Raw genomic sequence first — 23,501 nt, 5'->3', positions numbered from 1 at the left:
TAGTAATCTAACAAATCGGTAAGAAGTTGCGGTGTGAATGCATAGACTTGAAAAAGCATATGCAAATAAATACCGTTAAACTATTCAACATCTTTGATACGATGGAAAAAAGTAACACATTTTTAAACATAAAGTAGATGCTTCAAAGTTAAATATGGGTTTGGTACGGTAATCATGCTGAGGCACAAGGAAGTTGTCTCATCTTTTCTTTTCTTTTTTGTTTTTTAATTTGTCAAAAAGGAATGGTATCAATCAAGAATTCAAGATTCATAAATTAAATAATTTGGGGAGACATCATATCGTCCTTGTGCCTTGTGCCGATTCAGGAATCTCAATTATTAGTATATATAAATCCAAGTCTTAATAAAAGTACAGTCCTTGTCTGCTAGACTGCTATGAATCACACGATTTAAATTTCAATTATTGAAAGAGGACAAGTGTTGAGGATGACAACAAAGAAAAAATCTTTTGCAAATTTTGGAGGTCCCCAGCAAGGACGAAGATATTTCATGAAGTTGTGAGTAATTTTATTAAAGGAGTTCTATGTGAGAGTTAGTATAAATGCGAAAAAAAACATACACTATTTACAAATATTATAATTCTAATTTTAAGCTAATACTAGTAGTTATTCCGATTTGAACCTCCGGTTCACGGTACGGTTCAGGATCCATTTTTTTCCAGTTCACGGTTTTAATAAATAGAACCCAAATATTGGGTTCTGGTTCTGAATCATAACCGAAATATTTTGATTTGATTGCTATAGTGTCCGGTTCAGTTCGAACCGAACTATGGTAATCCGTACGTATAAGCAATAATTTGTTGAAGAAGAGAAATAAATAAAATATTTAGTTTAAGGGTAGAAACGTTCATTTAATATATAGGAGAAATGTGAATGCACGAATAACTCAGGAGGAAAAAGTACTATAAGCATATAAATTAGGGGGAAAAAGTGTCATTTTTCCCCAAAAAAAAAAAAAAAAATCGGTAAATAGCTTATAATTGATTGTTGATATTGATTGTATTAAATAATAGCTTATAGTTATGAAGAAAAGTGTAATACTTAATGAAAAATCCGGCATATCTCACGAATTCTCATATGAGATTATGCCTTTTATTGGATCATATGAGACCAGCGTTGTAGATGAGATCATGGGATCTTATCACAATCATCCAATTAATGGTTAAGATTTAATTTAAAGACCAATTTATATTAGGATATATTTAATACATAAGGGTGGTATAGTAATTTTAGTTTCTTGTTTGAATTGAAATATAATTGAAATACAATATTATCCTTATTATTAAAAACAAGATGTGTTTTTTACCCATTTCCTGAAGTGTTATTGAAATCAATGAGTGCAGTGTTATGTAAGAGCGTGTGCATGTATGTGCGAAAGAGTGTGCGTAGTTAGAGAACCCCTTTTCTTGCAAGATACCAATAGTATAGCATTCTAAATTGCCGTGTGCATGTACGAGCAATGGTGTGTGCACTGCAATTCTATAGGTGTGCCAAATGAAGCTAAACGAAACAACAAGTACCATACCATTCAAAATTGTCGTTTTACTGAGCACCTCCAATGTTATGGAATAATACTGAGCACTATGCATATTTGTCCATAAGTGTGTGCAATTGAAAACATAGAAAGTTGAACTTAAAATTTTGTGATTACAAAGCCAACTGTTCAACTAACTTGATCGGGGTTGCTCCTATTGTGACGACATTTGGGTTAACAAAAGAAGGCAATTGTGAATTGGCAGGAGAAATGAAAGAAGCATCCATGGAAATTTAGAGGCAAGTTCCTCCTTTGGTCCCAATTCATTTACTCCTAGGTACACGCTAACACTGTAGAAAATTAGACTGGACAAGTGAGCAGGGCTCCATTTCAGTGAGTGGTCCCAATTCATTTACTCCAAGCTACAAGTTTAGACTGTAGAAAATTAAAGTAGGACAAGTGAGCAGGGCTCCATTTCTGTGAGTGGCCCTATCCATTTCATTGTCTCCTAGGTACAAGTTTACACCTCCTTGAGCGTAGAAACTCCTCAACCACAACCATTCAATATCTGATCTTAACAATATCTTTTATGCCAAAATATCCTCCTCCCTTAAAAAAAATATCAAGAAAGATTTAATGATATGAAGGGCTCCAATGATTTTTTGGAGCTTAGCAGTGCAATATTATATCTCCAACAATCTTTTTTAGTACCATTCAAAGTGACTAAGTGAGCATAGCATAATTGTAGTCTCCACAAATAAATTCATTAGTCACCAAGAAATCTAACAGTTCAACCCAACATACTGGCTCACCTTTCGTCGTCAACGTAGCAATCGAAGGTCGAAATTCCGATCAAAGACCCTGAAAATGTACAACTTATGGTCATCTAAAGTGACCAGCCAACTAACCAATGCCAAATCCTCCACTTGCACCTAAGTGCGGCCAAGAAAATTAACAATAGATTCATCACCTTTTTTAATTGTTTCTAACTTTCTATTGAAACGAGATTCTCCAAGCCATGAAGCTCAATTAAGTTATTGCAGTTAGAACGATTACAGATAGATGTATTAGGTTAGACCTAGTACCTTATTTTCCAGCAAGAGACAATTGGTTATCTTAAGTTCTCATAAGTTTGGTGGAAGTTCTTGAAGCACTTGAAGGGTCTGACAATCTTCCAATTAAAGAATTGTTAACATGGAGAGATTACCTACTACCTTTTCAAGTAAGAGACAACCCATTATGCAGAGCTCTTCTAGTCCAGGTGGAATTTGAAGTTTTCAAGCACTCTGACATTTGTTCATATTGAGTTTCCATAAATTTAAAAATTGACCTAGTACCTTTATAACAAGAGACAATTAATTGCATTGAACTACACTACGCTAAGTGAAAGTTTTTGAACCACTTAAAGGTTCTAACAATCCATCAAACTGAAACATTTTAGAGCGGAGAGATGACAATGGATAAATGGTAGGGTATCAAATAGAAGATCCCAGGAGTTAAATCAACATGTGAAGTTTCAATATCTAGTAACCACATCTTCGACCCTAGAACAGCAGGTGTTATATTATAGACCGCGGTGCATAATCGATTATGCACCGCGGCCCATATACGGCGCCGTTTCTTTAAGTAAAGAAACGGCCCGCCGTTAGAGTTAACGGAGTCCGTTTGTTTGGTGTATTAAACACCAACTGACACTACAGTATATCCAAACCGACACTGCAGTTATATCAAAATGATACTGTAGTTATAGTGAAATGAAACTGCAGTGTATATAAACTGAAACTGAATAACATTTCACATATTTGAGTGTATATTGTACAATGAAGCTATAATTATATCAAAATGATCATGTAGCTGTGTTTTAATAAAACTATTGTGTATATAAAATAAAATTAAATAACATTTTCACATATTTGAGTCTATAAATATCGAATGAAACTATAGTTATATCGAAATGAAACTGTAGTTGTGTTCAACTGAAACTGCAGTGTATACAAAATGACACTGAATAACAGAGTTACTTTTTGCAAAAGGGTGCGAAACGGCGGAAATAAACACTTTTAATTTTCATTTAAAAAAAAAAACGCGTGGTGCATAATCGATTATGCACCGCGGTGCAAAATATAATTTGCCCTAGAACAGTGTATCAAGATTTCTTATACTTGTACAAGACAAAGGTACCACTAGCACGGAAGTTAAATTAGCATTTAACTCACATACTAATGTAGAAAAACCAAGCACACTCCTGAAAATTAATAAAATACTATATGGACTCCCACTTTTTACTCTCAACTTCTACTTCCTCTCACAAATATATCTTTGATATAAACACTTTTCTTGAGACCCATATAAAGAAAATATCCTTATTTGCCATGTCAAATGAAGTGCAATTGAAATTTAAGAGCACACATAGTAAAACTCAAAAAATTAAGCAAAAAAGAAGATGGATGTGGGCTATAATGTTACTGTTACTACACAAAGCAGATGCAAGATTCGAGTATACTATTCTACAAATTTGATGGAATCATAGAGTACAACAATAGATTTGTTGGCCAAAGATTTAGAGTGTTAATTTCAACATTCAACCATTAAAACATAATATTATTGTTAGCTATAAAGTTTGGCGTAAAGGTATGCATTTGATTTTAACAAGATTTTTATCTCCTACTTCATATATACAAAGTACTAAACAACTAAGCATACATAGAAAAATGAATCACATCTACTTGTACAAAAAATACTTATATTCAAACTAAAAGCACATCTACAATATGTGATGGTGTCTTCACCTACACTAAACTTTTAAAAAATGTGACAGAAATATTATTCCATTTGAGTGAGATTCCAAATGACCCGGTATATCAAATACCCAAATCCCATTTGCTTATGAAGAAGATAGCTCTGTTCTTGTGAAGACTATATACAGTACAATACAAGCTAAGCAATCCATTTTGTAATATATATATAAGGAGAATGGGAAGTATATGTAATTGAATCATCACCTACTAAGCTCTCTTTGAGGAATCTCACATCAATATAATGGAGACAGAATAATGTGATCAGCACTCCTTCCTCCATTGCATCACATCTCTATGTCATCTAGGTCGGGCAATGGAAACCGAAGGATTGCAGCAATACCACTCATCATCGTCAGTTCTGTATTTCAAATCCATATATGTCAATGAGCATGAATACAGGTTGGGGGTGGAAATGAAATATATGTACATGGAGTATATAAAAAAAATGTGCACAGAGAAAAAAGAAGCACTAATATCATCATCCACCGCCTCCCAACCCCTCATTTAGCTTGTAGTTAAAACAAACTCGTTTCAAGCCCCTACTATTCTGCTACCATAATCAAGTTTTGCTTTTTGGGTTCATGCATACTAACACAAACAACTGAGAAGGGTATCAGGCATTAAGCTCAACTAGTAAAGTGAAAATGAGTGAAATCAATTAATGTACTTACGTTCTCCAGAGACATGCATAGAGGAGAAGATGTGTGTCGTTCCCCCCGAACTCTTCACCGCATTCACCAAACAGGCATATTTTTGTCTCGTTGCTACATCAGAGTTCCTGGTAAATACATGATTCGGTACCTTCTTAAGTAAGAAATGCATTCCTTGAAGTACTTCTGAGTCATCAAAACTTACACTAGATTTGGGTAATACCGTAAAATTTAATAAAACTATGACAGGGCATTAAGAATAAACTAGATGCTTCCAATTTAAAAATGGGTTTGGTAATCATGCTGAGGCACAGGGAAGTCATCTATTCATCTTTTTTATTTTTAATTTAGAAAAGTTATCTATTGATCAAAGTCTGGCAGAATTCTTTTTGTCAAAAAGGAATTGTATCAATCAATTCAAGATTCATAAATAATTGGGCCATTGGGGGAGAGATCCTCGTGGCAATTCATGAATTTCAATTAGTATAAATCAAGAGTCTTAATAAAAGTACAGGCCCTGTCTGCTATGAATCACATTTAAATTTCAATTGTCGAAAGAGGGCATGTGATTCCTATCTAGGTAATGAGTTGGAGTTTCCAAAATGAAGATTCACAACTTGTAATGCTATGAAGATAAAGTATGTAAAATAAATGAAGAAAAGGGCAAAGCTAAAGACAAATTGAATGATCTAACACTCGAGGATAAAAATCACATGGATAAGATTATAAAAACATTCAAACAGGTGCACCTATTACTACTAAGATGTGCAAAAGAGAGCTTGATTCCTTATACAAAGAAACTATAGTGAAGTGCTCAAGAAACATGATACACACCCAAAGGAATGGGTAGTTTACTCACGCAATAAAAGGAATGAATGCAATGGAAATTAAGAAAATCAGAATGCACAGATTAGGGAGAGAGCTTAACTTAAGGGATTAGACAAGAATAAATCAAAGGCACAATTATCTCCTTTTCTATATTTATTTATTTCTTTGCACTATATATTGGAACCTCTAGATGAGAGGAGGACATCAGATCCTTTATCCTTAGGGGGGTGTATTCAATCATGACTTTTGTAGAGTTTTAAAGACTTTTAAAATGATAGATTTTAATAAACTTTGATTGACTTTCATAGAGTCGTTCAAAACTTTTTAAAACTTTATAAGACTCTATAAAAGTCTATATAAAAAATATTCATAGACTTTTATCAACTTTTTATTTTAAAAAGTCTACAAAAGTCATTGAAATTCTAAATTGAATACATCCTTACAAACTTTCAATAATTTTGATTCTTATCATTTATAATTTTCTTACAAAACATTTATAATATATCATAAAATTCTTCTTATTATATAGTTCTTCACTCACAACAACATTCTCAACATTATTATTTTTATCCATAGTATGTTGAGACTTATATGCTAATTACTTATATATATTATTAATAATCATAAAAAAATTATTTCATTAGAAATTCATAACAATATTGAACAATAAAATTTATAATAAAAGAATTGATCAAATAAAATATTTAAAAATATAATTACAAGTTTCATAAAATAAAAAAAATTAAAATCTAATATTAATAATATATATAAAAATTATACTTCATATATTGCTAGGCATCACACAAAGAACTATTATTTGCAATAGCAATTTGAGACTGCGAACAACAACAACGTGATACTGTTTGCAACCCCAAATTGTTGGTTTGCGAACAGTAGTTTGCTATTCGTAGTAACCTGTTGTTAAAATATATAGTATTTATATGAATATTATGAAACATATACTAACATTTGACAATGAAAAATTTACTTTGTTCATGTATTTAGGGAGAATTAGAGAAGTTAGGGGTGAAAATTTCATAGAAAAAATAGAAATCAATATAAACAAGCAATAATGAAGTAAAAATAATATTATTTCGAATTTTTAGAGAAAGATTGTAAAGTTCAGGAGAGAGAGAAAAAACGGTAGAGTTTAGGTATGAGAAAAATATAGGATAATGAAGAAAAAAATAATTTTATTAAATTTAGATAGGTTTATAAAGTTTAAATAGGGAGAAAAATAGAGTTTAAATAGAGAGAGAAAATATTCAGAGTTGTTAGAAAAAAAATTTTGAAATCTTGGGGCTGATGGTTGGATTTCAACTATGTATATTTGAGAAGGAAAAGTCTACGAAAGTCCTAAAATTAAAAAGTCTACAAAAGTTCATAACTTTTTGAATATCACATGACTTTTAAAGACTCTTTAAAAGTCTTAATCGAATACCACACGACTTTTAAAGACTCTTTAAAAATCTTGATTGAATACCGCCTAACTTTTAAAGACTCTCTAAAAGTTTAAATTGAATACCTCTAAACTTTTAAAGTTCATAAAAGTCTTTAAAACTCTACAAAAGTCATGATTGAATACACCCCCTTTAGTCTTTAAGCTCTAAGTGCCGTGGCAAGAGCGCCTAAAACTCTTGTTGGGGAAAGTCTTGTCACATTCCTGTTTCTTTTTTTCAGTTTACAATCAATAAAAAAAAAAAATACCTCCATGTTCTTTTCTCTAACAAAACAACAGAAAGCTCATTACAGATGGCATGCTGCATAAGAAAAACAAAAGTCAACCCTTAAATAACTAACCTGAAGACTTCATCTGTGATGAGAAGTGTTTGGATAGCCATTCGCTCATGAGCAACTTCCACATGTTTTGGTCCATAGCATGCACGATCAGGGTCCTGGAGTACACAATAATAAATAAATCAAAAACTTTTAAATTACAAACATTACTTGAATAATAGTTTAAAACCACACAGATCAAGGGTGAAACCTAACATTTGAAAGCATGTTGAAGAAATCCTTGAGGGCTTGTACCTAAGTAAAAAAGGAAGAAGAAGGACAGTTTCAGTTAGTCCAAAATAAGAATTCAAAACAAACATGATTTAATATAAAATTTAAACAAAAAAGAAATGAAGAAAATCTCATATCAAAGTGAATAAGGTGCAGAAATAACCTCTTTTGCAGCTTTTGTATCTTTAATCATATTCATTACATTGGGGGCATCTAGAACTTCTTTCAGACTATGCCTGTGAATCAAGTTTTTTTAATGTTAAAGCTTTGGAGGGCGGAAGGCGGCGCTGGATTGCAAAGATTGTTGAGGGTGAAAGACTGAAAGCTGGAGAGTTTGGGTTGCCTCAAGGTTGTGGAGGGTCTGCCTAACTGGTACTCTCAAATTTTACTTCATTCTTCATTTTTACTTTCTGATGTGACAGATAATGATAAGTTATTTTTCATCATGTGTGTCTCACGAATTCAAAAGTGGGAGTAAAACTTGGAAGTCCTGAGTAACTGCGTGATAGTGTAACGAAGGCACCTTTGTTGTTCCCCAAGCCATCTTCATTATATTCATGACGGCGAAATTTAAGCACCTTATTTGGGTTGATAGGAAAGAAGTCTAATCCACCATCTTCTTCTACTTCATATACTACATACGTTTCAATACTTAATTTCTTTTCCGCTTCTTCTTGTGTAACCGAAAAAAACTGTACAAGCACCTCTACTTCTTCCCCTTCATTGGGTTCATATACTCTCCATTCCAACTCCATTTTACCATTCCAAGACCCTCTTCCTCTCCCTCTTCCCTTCCTTGTTGCCATGTTGGATTCCAATAGCACCCACATGTCGAGCAAACACGAAACCATCACAACGATGAATATCCGTTTTTGCTTCAAAAACAATGGCAAAGTAGAGTAATTTGAAGATGAACATTCTCCCACTCCAACTACTACTTCCTTGCTCCTCCGCAGGTATTGTGGAACCATCTCTTTTGTAAGCTTCATTGTCAACCGTTCATCGATTCTAAGGCTTGGGTTTTTAAAAAGTGCCTGCAGCAGCGTTATATATTAAGATAAGAAATCAATGCTTGAAAATTAAGCATTATCATCTACTATATATTGACTATGAGAAAGCAGAGAGAGAGATGACTAACCTTGAACAACTTCACACACCAAGATTTACTGCTCAGAGTGCTACAACCTGTTATGTCCATTGTTTTTAAATTAACCAGATTCTCAACGCCTACAAGCTCAATCAATTTACTGCAGTTACCCAGATACAATACCTCTAGACTTAATAAGCTAGATAGATCTGGTACACTTCTCAACAAGGGGCAATTCTCTGCTGAGAATTCACTTAGGCTAAGTGGAAGATCTTTAATCACCTGAAGATTCAGACAGTTGTTCAAATCAAGATATTTTAGCTTGGAAAGATGACAAAGGGTAAAGGGCAGGGCATCGAAATCACTATAGCTTAGATCTAAAACTGTCAATAAGGATAAACTCTCATGACCAGTTTGAAGATCTAAATGTTGCACATAGTGGTAAGGAGCACATAGATGTTCCAAGGAACATAAATTAGCGTTTGACGATCTCAAATGCCGATCATAATACCCCACAACAGTACTGAAACGTGGCGGCCCTAGATTCAGATTCTTGAGATATCTCAAAGATCCACAAGAAATGGGTAGATGTATCACACAAGTCTCACTTGCATCAAGGGAATTTAACCGCTCCAATTTTCCCAAGTCAGTTGGCAATTCTTTTATCTTCAGGCAACGTGTCAAATTAAGACACTCAAGAGATGTCAAGCTGCAAATGCTACTAGGAAGCCCGTTGAGGTTCTTGCAACCACTCAAATATAAGTTGACAAGGTTTACTAAATCTCCAATTGATTGAGGCAATTCTTTTATCTTTGAACACTCGACCAGAACAAGATCCTTAAGAGACTTCAAGTTGCAAATGCTACTAGGAAGCCTGTTGAGATTCTCGCAAAATCTCAAATTTAAGTTGACAAGGTTTTCTAAATCTCCAATTGATTGCGGCAATTCTTTCATCTTTGAACACCCTACCAGAACAAGATCCTTAAGAGATTTCAAGTTGCAAATGCTACTAGGAAGAGCTCTGAGATTTTTGCAACTTCTCATGTTTAACTTGACAAGGTTTTCTAAATCTCCAATTGATTGCGGCAATTTTTTTATCTTGGAACACCAATCCAGATGAAGACACCTAAGAAACTTCAAGTTGCAAATGCTACTAGGAAGCGCGTAGAGATTCTTGCAAGCACTCAAATATAAGTCGACAAGATTTTTTAAATCTCCAATTGATTGCGGCAATTTGTTAATCTTGGAACACATTGCTAGATCAAGATGCTTAAGAGACTTCAAGTTGCAAATGCTACTAGGAAGCACATTGAGATTCTCGCACGATCTCAATTTTAACTCGGTAAGGTTTTCTAAATCTCCAATTCGTTGAGGCAATTCTTTTATCTTAGAACACCGCATCAAAGTAAGACACTTAAGAGACTTCAAATTGCAAATGCTTGTAGGAAGGGCATTAAGATTCTTGCAATCAATCAAGTATAAGTTCACAAGATTTTCTAAATCTCCAACTGACTGCGACAATTCAACCAACTCTGAACAACTATTGAGGGACAATTCCATTAAACTATGTGCTCCAGCAAAGTTTGGGGCTCTTTTAAGTTGCATACAATATTTGAGCCTTAAAATCTGCAAGCATCTAAAATGCTGTAGAAATCAAAATATAAAAAACAGTGGTTAGCTTTACCATATATTTCAGTCTAATTAAATTAAGATGCCTTTTTAAAAAGATATAGGCCCTGTTTGGTATAAAATTGGCCTATAGGTCAATTTTAGCTTATTTGACAACTATTAATTGTTTGTTTTAGTTAAAATATCAATATAAATGTTTGGTTAATTAGTTTTTTGCAACTCCAAAAGGCTAAAATTCAAAAAGTTACTCCAAACAAACTTTTTTAATAGCTTTTTGAGAAAAGAAATTATACCAAACATCTATCAACTAACAGCTAATTTACCAAACACTTTTCTACAATCAGCTAATGTTATCAACTATACCCTCTAATTAACACAATCAGCTAACAGCTAACAGTCATTTTACCAAACAGGGCCATAATGTCAAAAGAAATATCATACAAACATCAAACCTGCATTTTGGGTTGAAATTCTTCGAGATTGATGCCTTCTATTTCTAAAATAACAAGTTTCCCTAGACAAAGATCAGATGATATGCGTCTCAGATGGCAATTATGCCAATAAAGCAATCTAAGCTCGTTAGATAAGTATTTTAAAGATCCTTGGACATTCGTGGATAAGATTCTAAGTAATCTTAGCTTCTTCATTTTTAGGAATACCTTGGTACTCAAATGCCCTTCAATTGGCAAATTTAATATCATTGTTTCAATTGCTTCAGTGTCCTGGAAAAGAAAATTATCATAGGTAAATAAATAAATTATTGAAAAAGTATAAAATGTGATTAACTAAGCAAGTGATGTAATAAAACAATAAAGTAAATCAAGTACAAACAAACATTTTACCTTGTTATTCATGAAAACATCCGAAACTTCATCATTTAAAAATAATCTGCTTCTTTTTTCAGGTTGCATAGGAGATTCTTTGCGAACAATTTCTCTTCCCATATCTCGAACTAAATCATGCATACTAAGACTTTCTTCTAACAAGCATCTATCAATTAAAGTTCTAATTCCACTTCGAGCATGGAAACCACAACCATTCAAAATCTTAATAATATCTCCTTCTGAGAAATCTGAATAGGTGAAAAAACAAGCAATGTCAAGGAAGATTCTTTGAGTATCATCATCAAGTGCATCATAACTAATTTTGAGAGTCTCCAAAATATTTCTATAAGGTCCATGAGGAATCCTTTTTAACTTCTCAAAGTCATCTATCCATTCTTGAATTGATGATCTTGCCCCAAAATGTGAGCCTAGAGTGGTAAGTGCCAAAGGGAGTCCACCAACATAACTTACTATCATGTTTGATAGTTCCATAAAAGCCTCCTCAGAACTTGGCTTCTTAAAAGCATGCCAACTAAAGAGTTGCAAAGATTCCTCGCAACTTAAGACTTCAACATTATACTTCTCACAATCTCTTCTAAGGCCATTTAACAAATCAACATTTCTAGTTGTGATAATAAGTCTACTACCTGAACCAAACCAATCTCGTTCTCCGACCAATGCGTCTAATTGACTCTTATCCTCTACATCATCAACAACAATGAGAACCTTTTTCAGTCCAAGTCTTCCTTTGATCAAACTAATTCCTTGATCAACATGATTAACTTTCAATATCTTTCCATTGAGAGTTTCACAAAGAAGCTTCTCTTGTAAATGTTGTAATCCTACACGCCCTCTATCTACACATTCTTGTCTAACATCTCCAAGAAAGCAACTACCATCAAATGATCTATAAATTTGGTTAAATACAGCTTTTGCTAGGGTTGTTTTTCCCACCCCGCCCATGCCATAAATCCCAATCATACGAACATCACCATCTGCTTCACTTTTTAATAAAGAAAGTATATCTTTAACACGAGCATGAATTCCAACTAGATATTTTGAAACATCAAAGTATGTAGGGTTCACTACTTGCAGAACATTTTCTACAATATTGTCAATAAATGTTGATTCATACCTGTAAATTTTAGTTGAGTAAATTATTGGCTGGCCAAAGAATCATGTGAATGAGAGGAATAAAGGACAAGGAAAACAAGAAAAGAGTAACAAAATGTATGCAGTAATTTTTTTTAAAGGGGAGAAATCAGAGGTACCCGTCAGCAATGTTGCGTAAGTCCCATCCAGAAAAATTTGCAACCTTAGTTAATGTTGTTTTCCATTGGCTAACTTTTTCTGTCCCGAATCGTTGTTGATGTAGAGCCAATGCAACACCAAACTCACCCGTTTGATTGCGAACCTCAGAAGGATCCACATGATAGAACACTGGAAGAACCACCTGCTTTGCCTTTTCTTTACATTCCACTATCTTCACAACCTCCTCAAGACACCAGCGAGAGGAAGCATAAGTTTTGGAGAACACGATGATAGAAACCATCGATTCTTGAATAGCTGTAAAGAGGTCAGTGGAGATGTCCTCTCCTTTGCGGAGCTCTTCTGCATCTCTGAAAGTGTGAACTCCAGCCCGGCACAGTGCGGCAAAGAGATGATCCGTAAAGGATTTTCGTGTGTCTTCACCTCTAAAGCTCAAAAAGACATCATAATTCTTGCGCGGAAGTGAAGAGGAAGAAGAGGCAAGGATGAGTTGATTAGTTTGGGGAGTGGATTCCATGGTTATGGTAAAAACAAGGAATTAGAGGTTGCTTAGTGCAAGATTAGTAGTGCGTCTGATACTACTACTTCATGTGGCATTTATATACACATCATATCTGATCTAGCTTAGTGTAAGAAATATTGGAAATTGGTATCAAGTTTGTTGGATATTATAGCAGCAGCTAGATGTCCGGTACTGGTTTGTGTGTATATGTAAATTGCTCTGAACCTGCTTGTGTCACATAAGAAAGGGCCCCAATTGAAAGACCAACTTTAATGTCTTTTGATAAAGCAAATTCTGGCAGAATTATTTTTAATTATTGATATGATCAAAGTCTGGCAGAATTCTTTTTAATTTGTCAAAAGGGAATGGTATGATTGGTATCAATCAAGATTCATAAATTAAATAATTTGAGGAGACATCATATTGTCTTTGTGGCGATTCATAAATTTCAATTATTAGTATAAATCCAAAGTCTTAATAAAAGTAAACCCTTGTCTGCTTCAATTATTGAAAGAGGACAAGTGTTGAGGACAACTATGAGGATGACAACAAAGAAAAAATCCTTTGCAAATCTTGGAGGGTCCAAAGCAAGGACGAAGATATTTCATGAAATTGTGAGTGATTTTATTAGAAGAGTAAGTTTCTCCAGTTGTGACAGCCAAGCGTGGCAATCACACCTGCGCCCAGCGGGCGCCTGCAGCATGCGCCCGATGGGCGTCTCAGCCAAGCATGGCTGTCACACCTACGCCAAGCGGGCACGGCATGCGCCCGCTGGACGTGTCAAGTGCCTGACAGTGACCTATTTTTTTCCTCCCAAAAGACAAATGTTTATCTTGAGTTCGCATAAGTTTGGTGGAAGTTCTTGAAGCACTTGAAGGGTCTGACAATCTCAGGTAAGAGACAACCCATTATGTAGAACTCTTCTAGTCCAGGTGAAATTTGAAGTTTTCAAGCACTCTGACATTTGTTCATATTGAGTTTCCATAAATTTGAAAGATGACCTGCACCTTTTCTGGCAAGAGACAATTAGTTGCATTGAACTAAGCTACGCTAAGTGAAAGTTCTTGAACCACTTAAAGGTTCTAGCAATCCATCAAACTGTAACCTTTTAGAGTAGAAAGATGACTGGATAAATGGTAGGGTATCGCATAGGTAAGCATTTGATTTTAACAAGATTTTTCTCTCCTACTTCATATATACAAAGTACTAAACAACTAAGCATACATAGACAAATGAATCACATCTACTTGTACAAAAAATACTTTTATTCAAACTAAAAGCACATCTACAAAATGTGATGGTGTCTTCACCTACACTAAACTTTTAAAAAATGTGACAGAAATATTATTCCATTTGAGTGATCTGAGATGCCAAATGACGCGGTATATCAAATACCCAAATCCCATTTGCTTATGAATTGAAGAAGATAGCTCTGTTCTTGTGAAGACTATATACATAGAGTACAATACAAGTAATCCATTTTGTAATATAAGGCGAATGGGAAGTATATGTATTCAACCATCACCTACTAAGCTCTCTTTGAGGAATCTCACATCAATGTAATGGAGACAGAATAATGTGATTAAGCACTCCTTCCTCCATTCCATCACATTTCTATGTCATCTAGGTCGGGCAATGGAAACCGAAGGATTGCAGCAATACCACTCATCATCGTCAGTTCTGTATTTCAAATCCATATATGTCAATAAGCATGAATACAGGTTGGGGGTGGAAAGGAAATATATGTACATGGAGTATAAAAAAAAAATGTGCACAGAGAAAAAAGAAGCACTAATATCATCATCCACCGCCTCCCAACCCTTCATTTAGCTTGTAGTTAAAACAAACTCGTTTCAAGCCCCTACTATTCTGCTACCATAATCAAGTTTTGCTTTTTGGGTTCATGCATACTAACACAAACAACTGAGAAGGGTATCAGGCATTAAGCTCAACTAGTAAAGTGAAAACGAGTGAAATCAATTAATGTACTTACGTTCTCCAGAGACATGCATAGAGGAGAAGATGTGTGTCGTTCCCCCCGAACTCTTCACCGCATTCACCAAATAGGCATATTTTTGTCTCGTTGCTACATCAGAGTTCCTGGTAAATACATGATTTGGTACCTTCTTAAGTAAGAAATGCATTCCTAGAAATACTTCAATCATTGAGTCAACAAAACTTACACTAGATTGGGGTAATACCTTAAAAATTTAATAAAACTACGGCAGGGCATTAAAAATAAACTAGATGCTTCCAAGTTCAAAATGGGTTTGTTAATCATGTTGAGGCACAGGGAAGTCATCTATCTTTTTTATTTTTAATTTTGAAAAGTTATCTATTGATCAAAGTCTGTCAGAATTCTTTTTGTCAAAAAGAAATGGTATCAATCAATTCAAGATTCATAAATAATTGGGCCATTGGGTGAGACATCCTTGTGGCAATTCATGAATTTCAATTAGTATAAATCAAGAGTCTTAATAAAAGTACAGGCCTTGTCTGCTATGAATCACATTTAAATTTCAATTATTGAAAGAGGGCAAGTGATTCCTATCTAGGTAATGACAAGTAGTTGGAGTTTCCAAAATGAAGATTCACAACTTGTAATGCTAAGAAAGATAAAATATGTAAAATAAATTTAGGAAAGGGCAAAGCTAAAGACAAATTGAATGATCTAACACTCAAGGATAAAAATCATATGGATAAGATTATAAAAACATTCAAACCAGGTGCACCTATTACTTCTAAGATGTGTAAATAGAGCTCGATTCTTTATACAAAGAAACTATAGTGAAGTGCTCAAGAAACATGATACACACCAAAAGGAATGGGTAATTTACTCACGCAATAAAAGGAATGAATGCAAGAATGGAAATCAGGAAAATCAGAATGCACAGATTAGGGAGAGAGCTTAACTTAAGGGATTAGACAAGAATAAATCAGAGGCACAATTATCTCCTTTTCTATATTTATTTATTTATTTATTTATTTGCACTATATATTGGAACCTAAATGAGAGGAGACATTGAATCCTTTATCCTTAGTCTTTAAGCTCTAAGTGGAGTGACAAAAGCCTAAAACTCTTGTTGGGGAAAGTCTTGTGACGTTTCTTTTTTTCAGTTTCCAATCAATAAAAAAAATACCTCCCTGTTCTTTTCTCTAACAAAACAACAGAAAGCTCATTACAGATGGCATGCTGCATAAGAAAAACATGTTACCGAAAAGTCAACCCTTAAATAACTAACCTGAAGACTTCATCTGTGATGAGAAGTGTTTGGATAGCCATTCGCTCATGAGCAACTTCCACATGTTTTGGTCCATAGCATGCACGATCAGGGTCCTGGAGTACACAATAATAATAAATAAATCAAAAACTTTTAAGTTACAAACATCAATTGAATAATAGTTAAAACCCACACAGCTCAAGGGTGGAACCTAACATTTGAAAGCATGTTGAAGAAATCCTTGAGGGCTTGTACCTAAGTAAAAAAGGAAGAAGAAAGACAGTTTCAGTTAGTCCAAAATAAGAATTCAAAACAAACATGATTTAATATAAAATTTAAACAAAAAAGAAATGAAGAAAATCTCATATCAAAGTGAATGAGGTGCAGAAATAACCTCTTTTGCAGCTTTTGTATCTTTAATCATATTCATTACGTTGGGGGCATCTAGAACTTCTTTCAGACTATGCCTGTGAATCAAGATTTTTTTAATGTTAAAGCTTTGTTGCAGAATGAAATTTTTTTTTAAGATATAAACAACTGCTAGACTAAAGAAAGTGCTTGAACTGCTAAGATAAAAACTAACAAAGTATTGAGGATAATACATATTGGGAAATAATAAATGTGTATCCTCACTGACAAGTGACAACTTAAGTTCTTAGTTTCTATATTTCAACAATTAGCGAGAAGGGAAAGGCCTGAATCTAAGATAATTCAACATGCTTCTCTACGACTCTAATGGAGCCAAGGTGGATGTATTATATATCCATACCATGCAAGTATGAATGCATACATAAATGACCAAAAACATTTTATAAGAAATAAAATTGCTCCATCAACAACTTGCACATTCACGTGCAATATTACTATTGGTGAGTGAGATACAAGTAACACATCTCCTAATATAAAAATGGAAAAGAGATCATACTTATATCCCGAGGTAGTATGTGCAAGAATTATCCGTGATTTGTTCTCTATTATAGGTCTCAGTTGCTTCCTCTCTGCTTCTAACAGCAAGTGACGATGAAATTGATCCTGAAATTATTTGTATTTAGAAAGTTATGCACTGAACCGTAACAAATAACTTACTAAGTATGAGTTGATTAATTCCTTAAAATGTTTATTTGCATATAAAAACTGTAATGGAAAAAAGATTAAGATCATCAGAATAGCATCAGCTAGAAGTAATCACTAGAGAAACCAAGATGGACCTTTGTGAATCCTGGACTTGCAATCACAGCACAACGAATCACGTTGAAATCAATATGCTTAAGGAAAGCCTAAAACATAGAGATATTATTAATGGGGGGAAATTATGAGGTTATCTAGAGAGGAATTGAACTTTTGACGGGGAAAGAAGCAGCAATATGAAGCACCTCAAAACAACTTACATCTACAACATTATTGAAGAACTTGGTCAGAGCCTGCAAAGACAATAAAAAATAATCAATGAGCACAGCACTTCATTCCATGGTTAACTATTTTAAGCATAAAATAAAATAAAATAAATCCATTCTCAGCATTAAAGAAAAATGAAGAAGTGGGAAGAAAATTTAGATGCATACTTTATCATAACCAGCTATAGCAGGGCCATGCTTCCGAGGAATAGAAGTCTCTATCCGAGAACGAGAAATTGTTACACTGTAAACAAGCACTGTACACATTTAAAATATAAAATCTATTGGCCAGAAGCCAGAGAATTATAACTTTGTTACAAAATGTCTAGTCAAACAAATCCATCAAAAAAAAAAAAAAAAAAAAAAACATTTTGTGCATAGGATTCTCAAGATTTTTGGTGCATATTAATAGTCGAGCACACCTAATTTATTGGCCAAGTAGTCCTATACACTCCATGTATGAAAATTTATGTCCACATGGTGAGGAAACAGGAATTAACTGTTATTAATGGGGTATTAGAAAACTTAGTATCTTATTAAGTTATGTTACCTTTTACCAATTAGAAAAATTTGTGCCGAGCCCTCTTGCATCAAAACCACAGCCAGGTCAGCACTTGCAGCAGGATCTACCCTCATCACATGAAAAGGAACCCATCACAAAAGTGACTAAATATCAAGGTAAGAGAAGAAAACCTATTTTTCGGTTGCATTTTGTGATAAGGAACAGTCCTAAAAATAAATAATAAAAGTATCAACGCGTGTAGCAAGCATGCATATGTTTATGTTTATAGATAGATAGGTTAAAAGTGTATAAGACCACGGGTATAGGTTTACTGCAGTATAGGATTCTAAAATGCAAACAGCACAGGCCTGAAAAGTGAAAGCATGGCACTGCAGCAAAATGTTTAGATCTCAGAGATAACACCTCTCTCTCTCTCTCTCTCTCTCTCTCTCTCTGTGTGTTTTGGTGGTGGTGTTGGTTTTTTTTTTCTTCATTAACTTTTCATTTACCATGATAATCTTTAATAAAAGATTAAAAGGTAATATATTGTTATTTCTCTCTCTTGTTCCAACTTCCAATAGAAATTAAAGACAAACATTTCTAAAAGATTCTTACTGTCAAAATAACATTACAATTTGGTACAATCAACTGATGTAAATTAACAGTTTGTAGTTTATACCGGATACCACTTCAAGGAAGATGAGGAAAAGCTTAAATAACTAAAAAGAAAAAACTATAGATGCTGGTATCAAGCCAGTTATTTATTAACTAAGCATTTCAGAAAAGTAAAAAGGTTTGTACCAGGGCCCAGGGGCAAAGTAGGAGTAAGGAAGTAAGAAATAGAATTTACCAAATGTCAACAACTCTAACTAATTATGGAGAAAAAGAAGTTACATAATGAAAGGAGTCATTTTCCTAATTCAACAGAAAATGGCATACCAGCAGCTTGACGAAGAGCCTCCAAAGCAAGTGAGTCCCAAACGTCCTAAGACAAGGATAAGGAATATTAGCACTGAAAAACATCACAGAAGGGAAGAAAGGTAAAGATATATACCTTCCCCAAAACGAAAGGTCTGTGAAGCTCAATTTCTAGTGTGTGAAATGCACCAATCTGCAAGACAAATCAAGTAATTCAGAAGTTGTATAGCAGCTTCAAACCAATTAATGTACATTATACTATAGAAGTGCCTGTGATATACTGAGCTTATCTCCAATTAGGGTACCAAGAACTTCAAGGGGAAAAAATTGGGACCTTATAGAGATAAAGATCCTATATTGGGAAGTTAAAAACACACTGATATAGGGAGTAGGGAACAACTCAAATCAAATAATTCATATAAGCAAGAAATAACTCGTCAAATACAAATAGTTCACCCAACAACTTAACTTAGGGTTTGAATTGTAATACTAATACCTTTACATGTTCATTCTCCAGGATGTTCTTCCCACGTATACGCAAGGTAGAATCTTCTTTATCATACTCCACAGCCTTCAAAAATATTTTACAAATATTGATATATGGCATAAAACTGAACTCATATAACAAATTTGAACCCTTTAGGAGAAAGCTCCATCTACACATAAGTAAGTAATTAGTTGCAATGAAATGGAAAAACCACCAACACACAGTCACACACCCTTACTATCAAAGGGCATTAGTTGGCTAACCTTGGCATATGCCATAAAGTAGGGTTTACCTCAACTTTTATCTGTAATTTTAATTTTAGTCGTTCTGCTTCTCTTCCTCCCGAGGCATCTTCCCTTAAAACTTTCCTACGAGAGATCATGAACAATTGTCAAGAGCATTCTTGCAATTGCCAAGAGGCTTATAATCTTTCAACGGAAAAATAAGGTACCAAGCTCAATAGCAAATCTTTTGCATTACAAAAGAGTATAATTGGCATTAAAATGTCGATCTTAACGGTGAAGAGTACAAAATTACCTAAAAGTAGAAGCTAAAACAGTGTCACCCTCGCCTATCAAATTATAGGCAATCCACAAATCATCTGCTTCTTCAGCAACCATCTGCTTTGCAGTCCAATTCGCCGCCACAAATTCACATGAAGTTATCCGTAAACATTAAAAATGGAAATCTGAAAACACAATCCTTGCTCTACACACAAGCAGAGAGATTACCTTGACGCTGCCGGGGCCTTTGGGGATGAGGTCTCTGCGAACAATCTTCATGTTTTACGATTTTACTGGATATCTGATTGATAAAATTTCTCTTTAGCTTCTCTTCTAGGGATGGCAACGGGGCGGGGACAGGGAATCCCAGCCCCGTTTGCAATTCCAAATACGAAAATTTTAATAAACAAGATAATTAGGTGTAAAAGTACTATGCCAACTAAATTCCAGCAAAATACACATCCTTTAGTTAACCTATATATAGCAAGCAGAACAACTTCAACCGGACATGACCAATCATAGACTTACCACAAAATTTAAGCTTCCAAGCATCAATTTAGAGAAGAAATAAAATAGCACACAGCTTTTTCTGAAAGAGACTCAAATTGTGAAAATATATAATGGGTTGAAAAATAGCGAAATTAATGCTGAACTACATGGAAGTGGCAAAACCTTTGGAGAGCTCAATCTGAATAAAGACTGAAAACAACCCAAAGTAGCATCAATCAACACAAAGCTGCAATTGTAAACACTGAAAACTACCCAACTAGCAATAATCAACATAGAAAAGAAGTAAAAATTAAAAGCAACCCAAGCTAGCATTAATCAACACAGAAAAGAAGCAAAGATTGAGAACAGCCCAAAGTGAGAATGGAGGAATTACCTGGCAGAGTCGCAGAGCAGCAGCCGGTGACAGCAGACTGGGATGAGTCGCAGCCGACAAGAGAGGCAGAGATGGGGACGACCAGAGAGGTAGAGACGGCGGAGAGGCAGAGCCGCAGCCGGCAGAGACAGACTGGGAGTCTGGGATGGTGACGGACTGACGATGAGGGAGTCTGGGATGGCCGGACGGTGAGTGGACGACGGCGTGACTCGTGAGGCTGGGAGGCTGAGACACGGGAGAGAATGAGAGATAGACAAATAGTCAGATGGGGCTGGGTGAATCGCTATTCGCTAAGCTGCAGGGGTTTTTAATATTTTACTAGTATTTTCCCCACTGGGATTGGATTTGTTGTAATACTAGTATTTTCCCCACTGGGATTGGATTTGTTGTAATACTAGTTTTTTAGGCGCATTGCGCGATTAGGATAATGCCCAATGTTTTTTTTGTTATATAAGTACTTTAAAGTATATCAAGGCAAGATTATATTGGTATTGTTCGTGCATAGATAATTGAATATTAAACTTACGTATTTAAATAGGCAATTCTAAGTTTACAAATGCAAGATAATATAGTCCAGATTGATTATAATTGTCAATAAAATAATTGTATAGGTATGGTTGAAACCAAATACGGGACATAAGGGAAAGTAAATTAAAATTAGGGCATAAAATATTAAATATATACTAATATTGAAAAGTTAACTGCTGATTGCCAAACAAGGACATTGCGAGGTAGTTTCCTACTTCAATTTGTTGTGTGATTTGAATACTCTTTTTGTAAATAAATCCCTCAAGTAGTTAATATGATTGGCTTAATTATATATTTTTTTATTTTTTTAAAAACTATTATTATTATTGTTATTATTATTATTATTATTATTATTATTATTATTATTATTAAATATAGGTATACCCTTAGGTCATTTTACATGTTAACATAAACAACAGCTATTTTTTTCAAATATCATTTTATCAACCGTTGATATAATTCGCTGGTCAAATTCGCTAATATAATCCGCTAACGTTAACCGCTAACTGGTGATTGTCAAACAAGGACATTGCGAGGTAATTCTCACTTCAATTTGTTGTGTGATTTGAATACTCTCTTTGTCAACAAATCCCTCAGATAGTTAATATGATTGGCTTTATTAATTATATTTTTAAAATTTTTTCATGGTATTAATAAAATACTTGGTAAACAACTATATAGCATTATTTTGTATTATAACTTTGATATTTAATTAAAAAATAATGCACAAAAAATAATAGACTATGTAGTGAATATAATCAATTGATGAATTTGAAATTTGAATGTAAAGAATTTTTACTTCGAGAAATATAAAGACAATAGAACTAATAAAATTATGTCTCTTAATTAATGTATTGATAATGAATAATTTTTTTTTAGTAAAGACATTGTAGGGAATATAATCAATTGATGAATTTGAATGTAAAGAATTTTTTATTGGAGAAAAATAAAGACAATATAACTAATGAAATTATTTCTCTTATTTAATTTATTGATAATGAATAATTTTTTTTTAATAACGACATTGTAGACACATAATTCTAAATTAAAGAAATGCATATGTATTATTTTTTGTTGTAGCTACTAAATTATTATTTAATTTAATAAGACTAAAATAGAGTACTAATTATGCTAACTTTGATTAGGATAAGGTTCGAACCTAAGAGCTTTCTTATTGAAATCAATGAGTAAGTTAACGGTGAACTAACATAAAGTAACGGAAAAGATAATATTTAACGGAAAAGTTAACGGATAATCATATTCATTAAAGATAAATTAGTAAATCTTAAGGAAAAATTAAAATCTGATCAATCTGAGTCATTCATTTGATTAAAAAATTTGACCGCCATTTTTTGTACCCATTATATAGGCCTAACTCTCTTGGGCTCTTATTAGTATATATATATAGTAGATTAAGGATAAATAAATTAGTAAATCTTAAGGAAAAATTAAAATCTGATCAATCTGAGACATTCATTTATTAAAAAATTTGACCGCCATTTTTTCTACCCATTATAGGCCTAACTCTATTGGGCTCTTATTAGTATAGTAGATAGTAGATATTAAAAATATTTAGATCAATATATAATTATTTAAATTAAAATATCAAATATTATATAGTGTAATGAATATATAATTTGGATTATTTATTTGTTTTGATGTTATTATTGTTTGAATTTAAGTAAATAGTTACTCAAATTAATAGCTAATGACTTCATAGTCTACCATAATACAGAAGGATGATTTTTCTTTTAATTATATATAGATTTTTAAGTTTTAGATTTATATATATATATATATATTATTTATATATTATATAATATTATAATGTAATATATAATATTATACGGGGTCGGGGCGGGGATGCCGGCACCCATTCCTCGAAGAAATTTCCCAATTTGGGTGCAAAGATCGATTTTTTTCGTCGGAGGCGGATGAATTGTCATCCCTATTCTCTTCAAGATTGCGCCCACAGTTA

The 23,501-nt window shown here is 33.6% G+C and overlaps 2 protein-coding genes across 3 annotated transcripts in view; both read right to left on the bottom strand.

The window, feature by feature from the left end:
* Positions 1-13,127, bottom strand: part of LOC109147782 (disease resistance protein TAO1-like) — a 74,695-nt gene extending 61,568 nt beyond the window's left edge. The window contains exons 1-2 of the mRNA XM_019295441.1: positions 12,588-13,127; positions 11,548-12,451 (exon numbers count right to left, since the gene is read on the bottom strand). Of these exons, the coding sequence (XP_019150986.1) occupies positions 11,548-12,451; positions 12,588-13,102 (1,419 nt within the window). The 5' untranslated portion in view covers positions 13,103-13,127. The remainder of the gene's footprint in view (positions 1-11,547; positions 12,452-12,587) is intronic.
* A 1,196-nt stretch (positions 13,128-14,323) lies between these two features.
* On the bottom strand, positions 14,324-23,501 carry LOC109147789 (protein PELOTA 1). 2 transcript variants are annotated; one of them, XM_019295447.1, is made up of 17 exons: positions 23,483-23,501; positions 20,341-20,446; positions 20,147-20,229; positions 19,902-19,977; positions 19,619-19,693; positions 19,259-19,315; positions 19,144-19,189; positions 18,253-18,328; positions 17,871-17,946; positions 17,697-17,729; positions 17,517-17,585; positions 17,234-17,340; positions 16,703-16,775; positions 16,525-16,563; positions 16,330-16,424; positions 15,081-15,187; positions 14,324-14,767 (listed from the first exon to the last, which is right to left on the bottom strand). In XM_019295447.1, the coding sequence occupies exons 2-17, from the start codon at positions 20,389-20,391 to the stop codon at positions 14,694-14,696; spliced, it is 1,137 nt and encodes a 378-aa protein (XP_019150992.1). In that variant the 5' UTR covers positions 20,392-20,446; positions 23,483-23,501; the 3' UTR covers positions 14,324-14,693. The 2 variants fall into 2 exon arrangements, with proteins under 2 accessions (XP_019150992.1, XP_019150994.1); XM_019295449.1 differs by lacking the exon at positions 23,483-23,501 and adding an exon at positions 20,996-21,281 and having other exon boundaries at positions 20,341-20,413.

Source organism: Ipomoea nil, unplaced genomic scaffold, assembly GCF_001879475.1.
Source record: "Ipomoea nil cultivar Tokyo-kokei standard unplaced genomic scaffold, Asagao_1.1 scaffold2036, whole genome shotgun sequence".
Taxonomy (NCBI): Eukaryota; Viridiplantae; Streptophyta; class Magnoliopsida; order Solanales; family Convolvulaceae; genus Ipomoea; species Ipomoea nil.
The sequence above is the reverse complement of the archived record's forward strand: the minus strand, read 5'-3'. Positions and strand labels throughout refer to the sequence as shown.

Excerpts from the sequence above, each read along its gene's own strand:
- LOC109147789 (XM_019295447.1), bottom strand. The coding sequence starts at position 20,391 with ATGAAGATTGTTCGCAGAGACCTCATCCCCAAAGGCCCCGGCAGCGTC. Across the intron at positions 19,316-19,618 it reads TGGAGAATGAACATGTAAAG|ATTGGTGCATTTCACACACT; the intron begins GTATTAGTATTA and ends TTTGTCTTGCAG. Across the intron at positions 17,947-18,252 it reads ATTTTTCTAATTGGTAAAAG|TGTAACAATTTCTCGTTCTC; the intron begins GTAACATAACTT and ends GCTTGTTTACAG.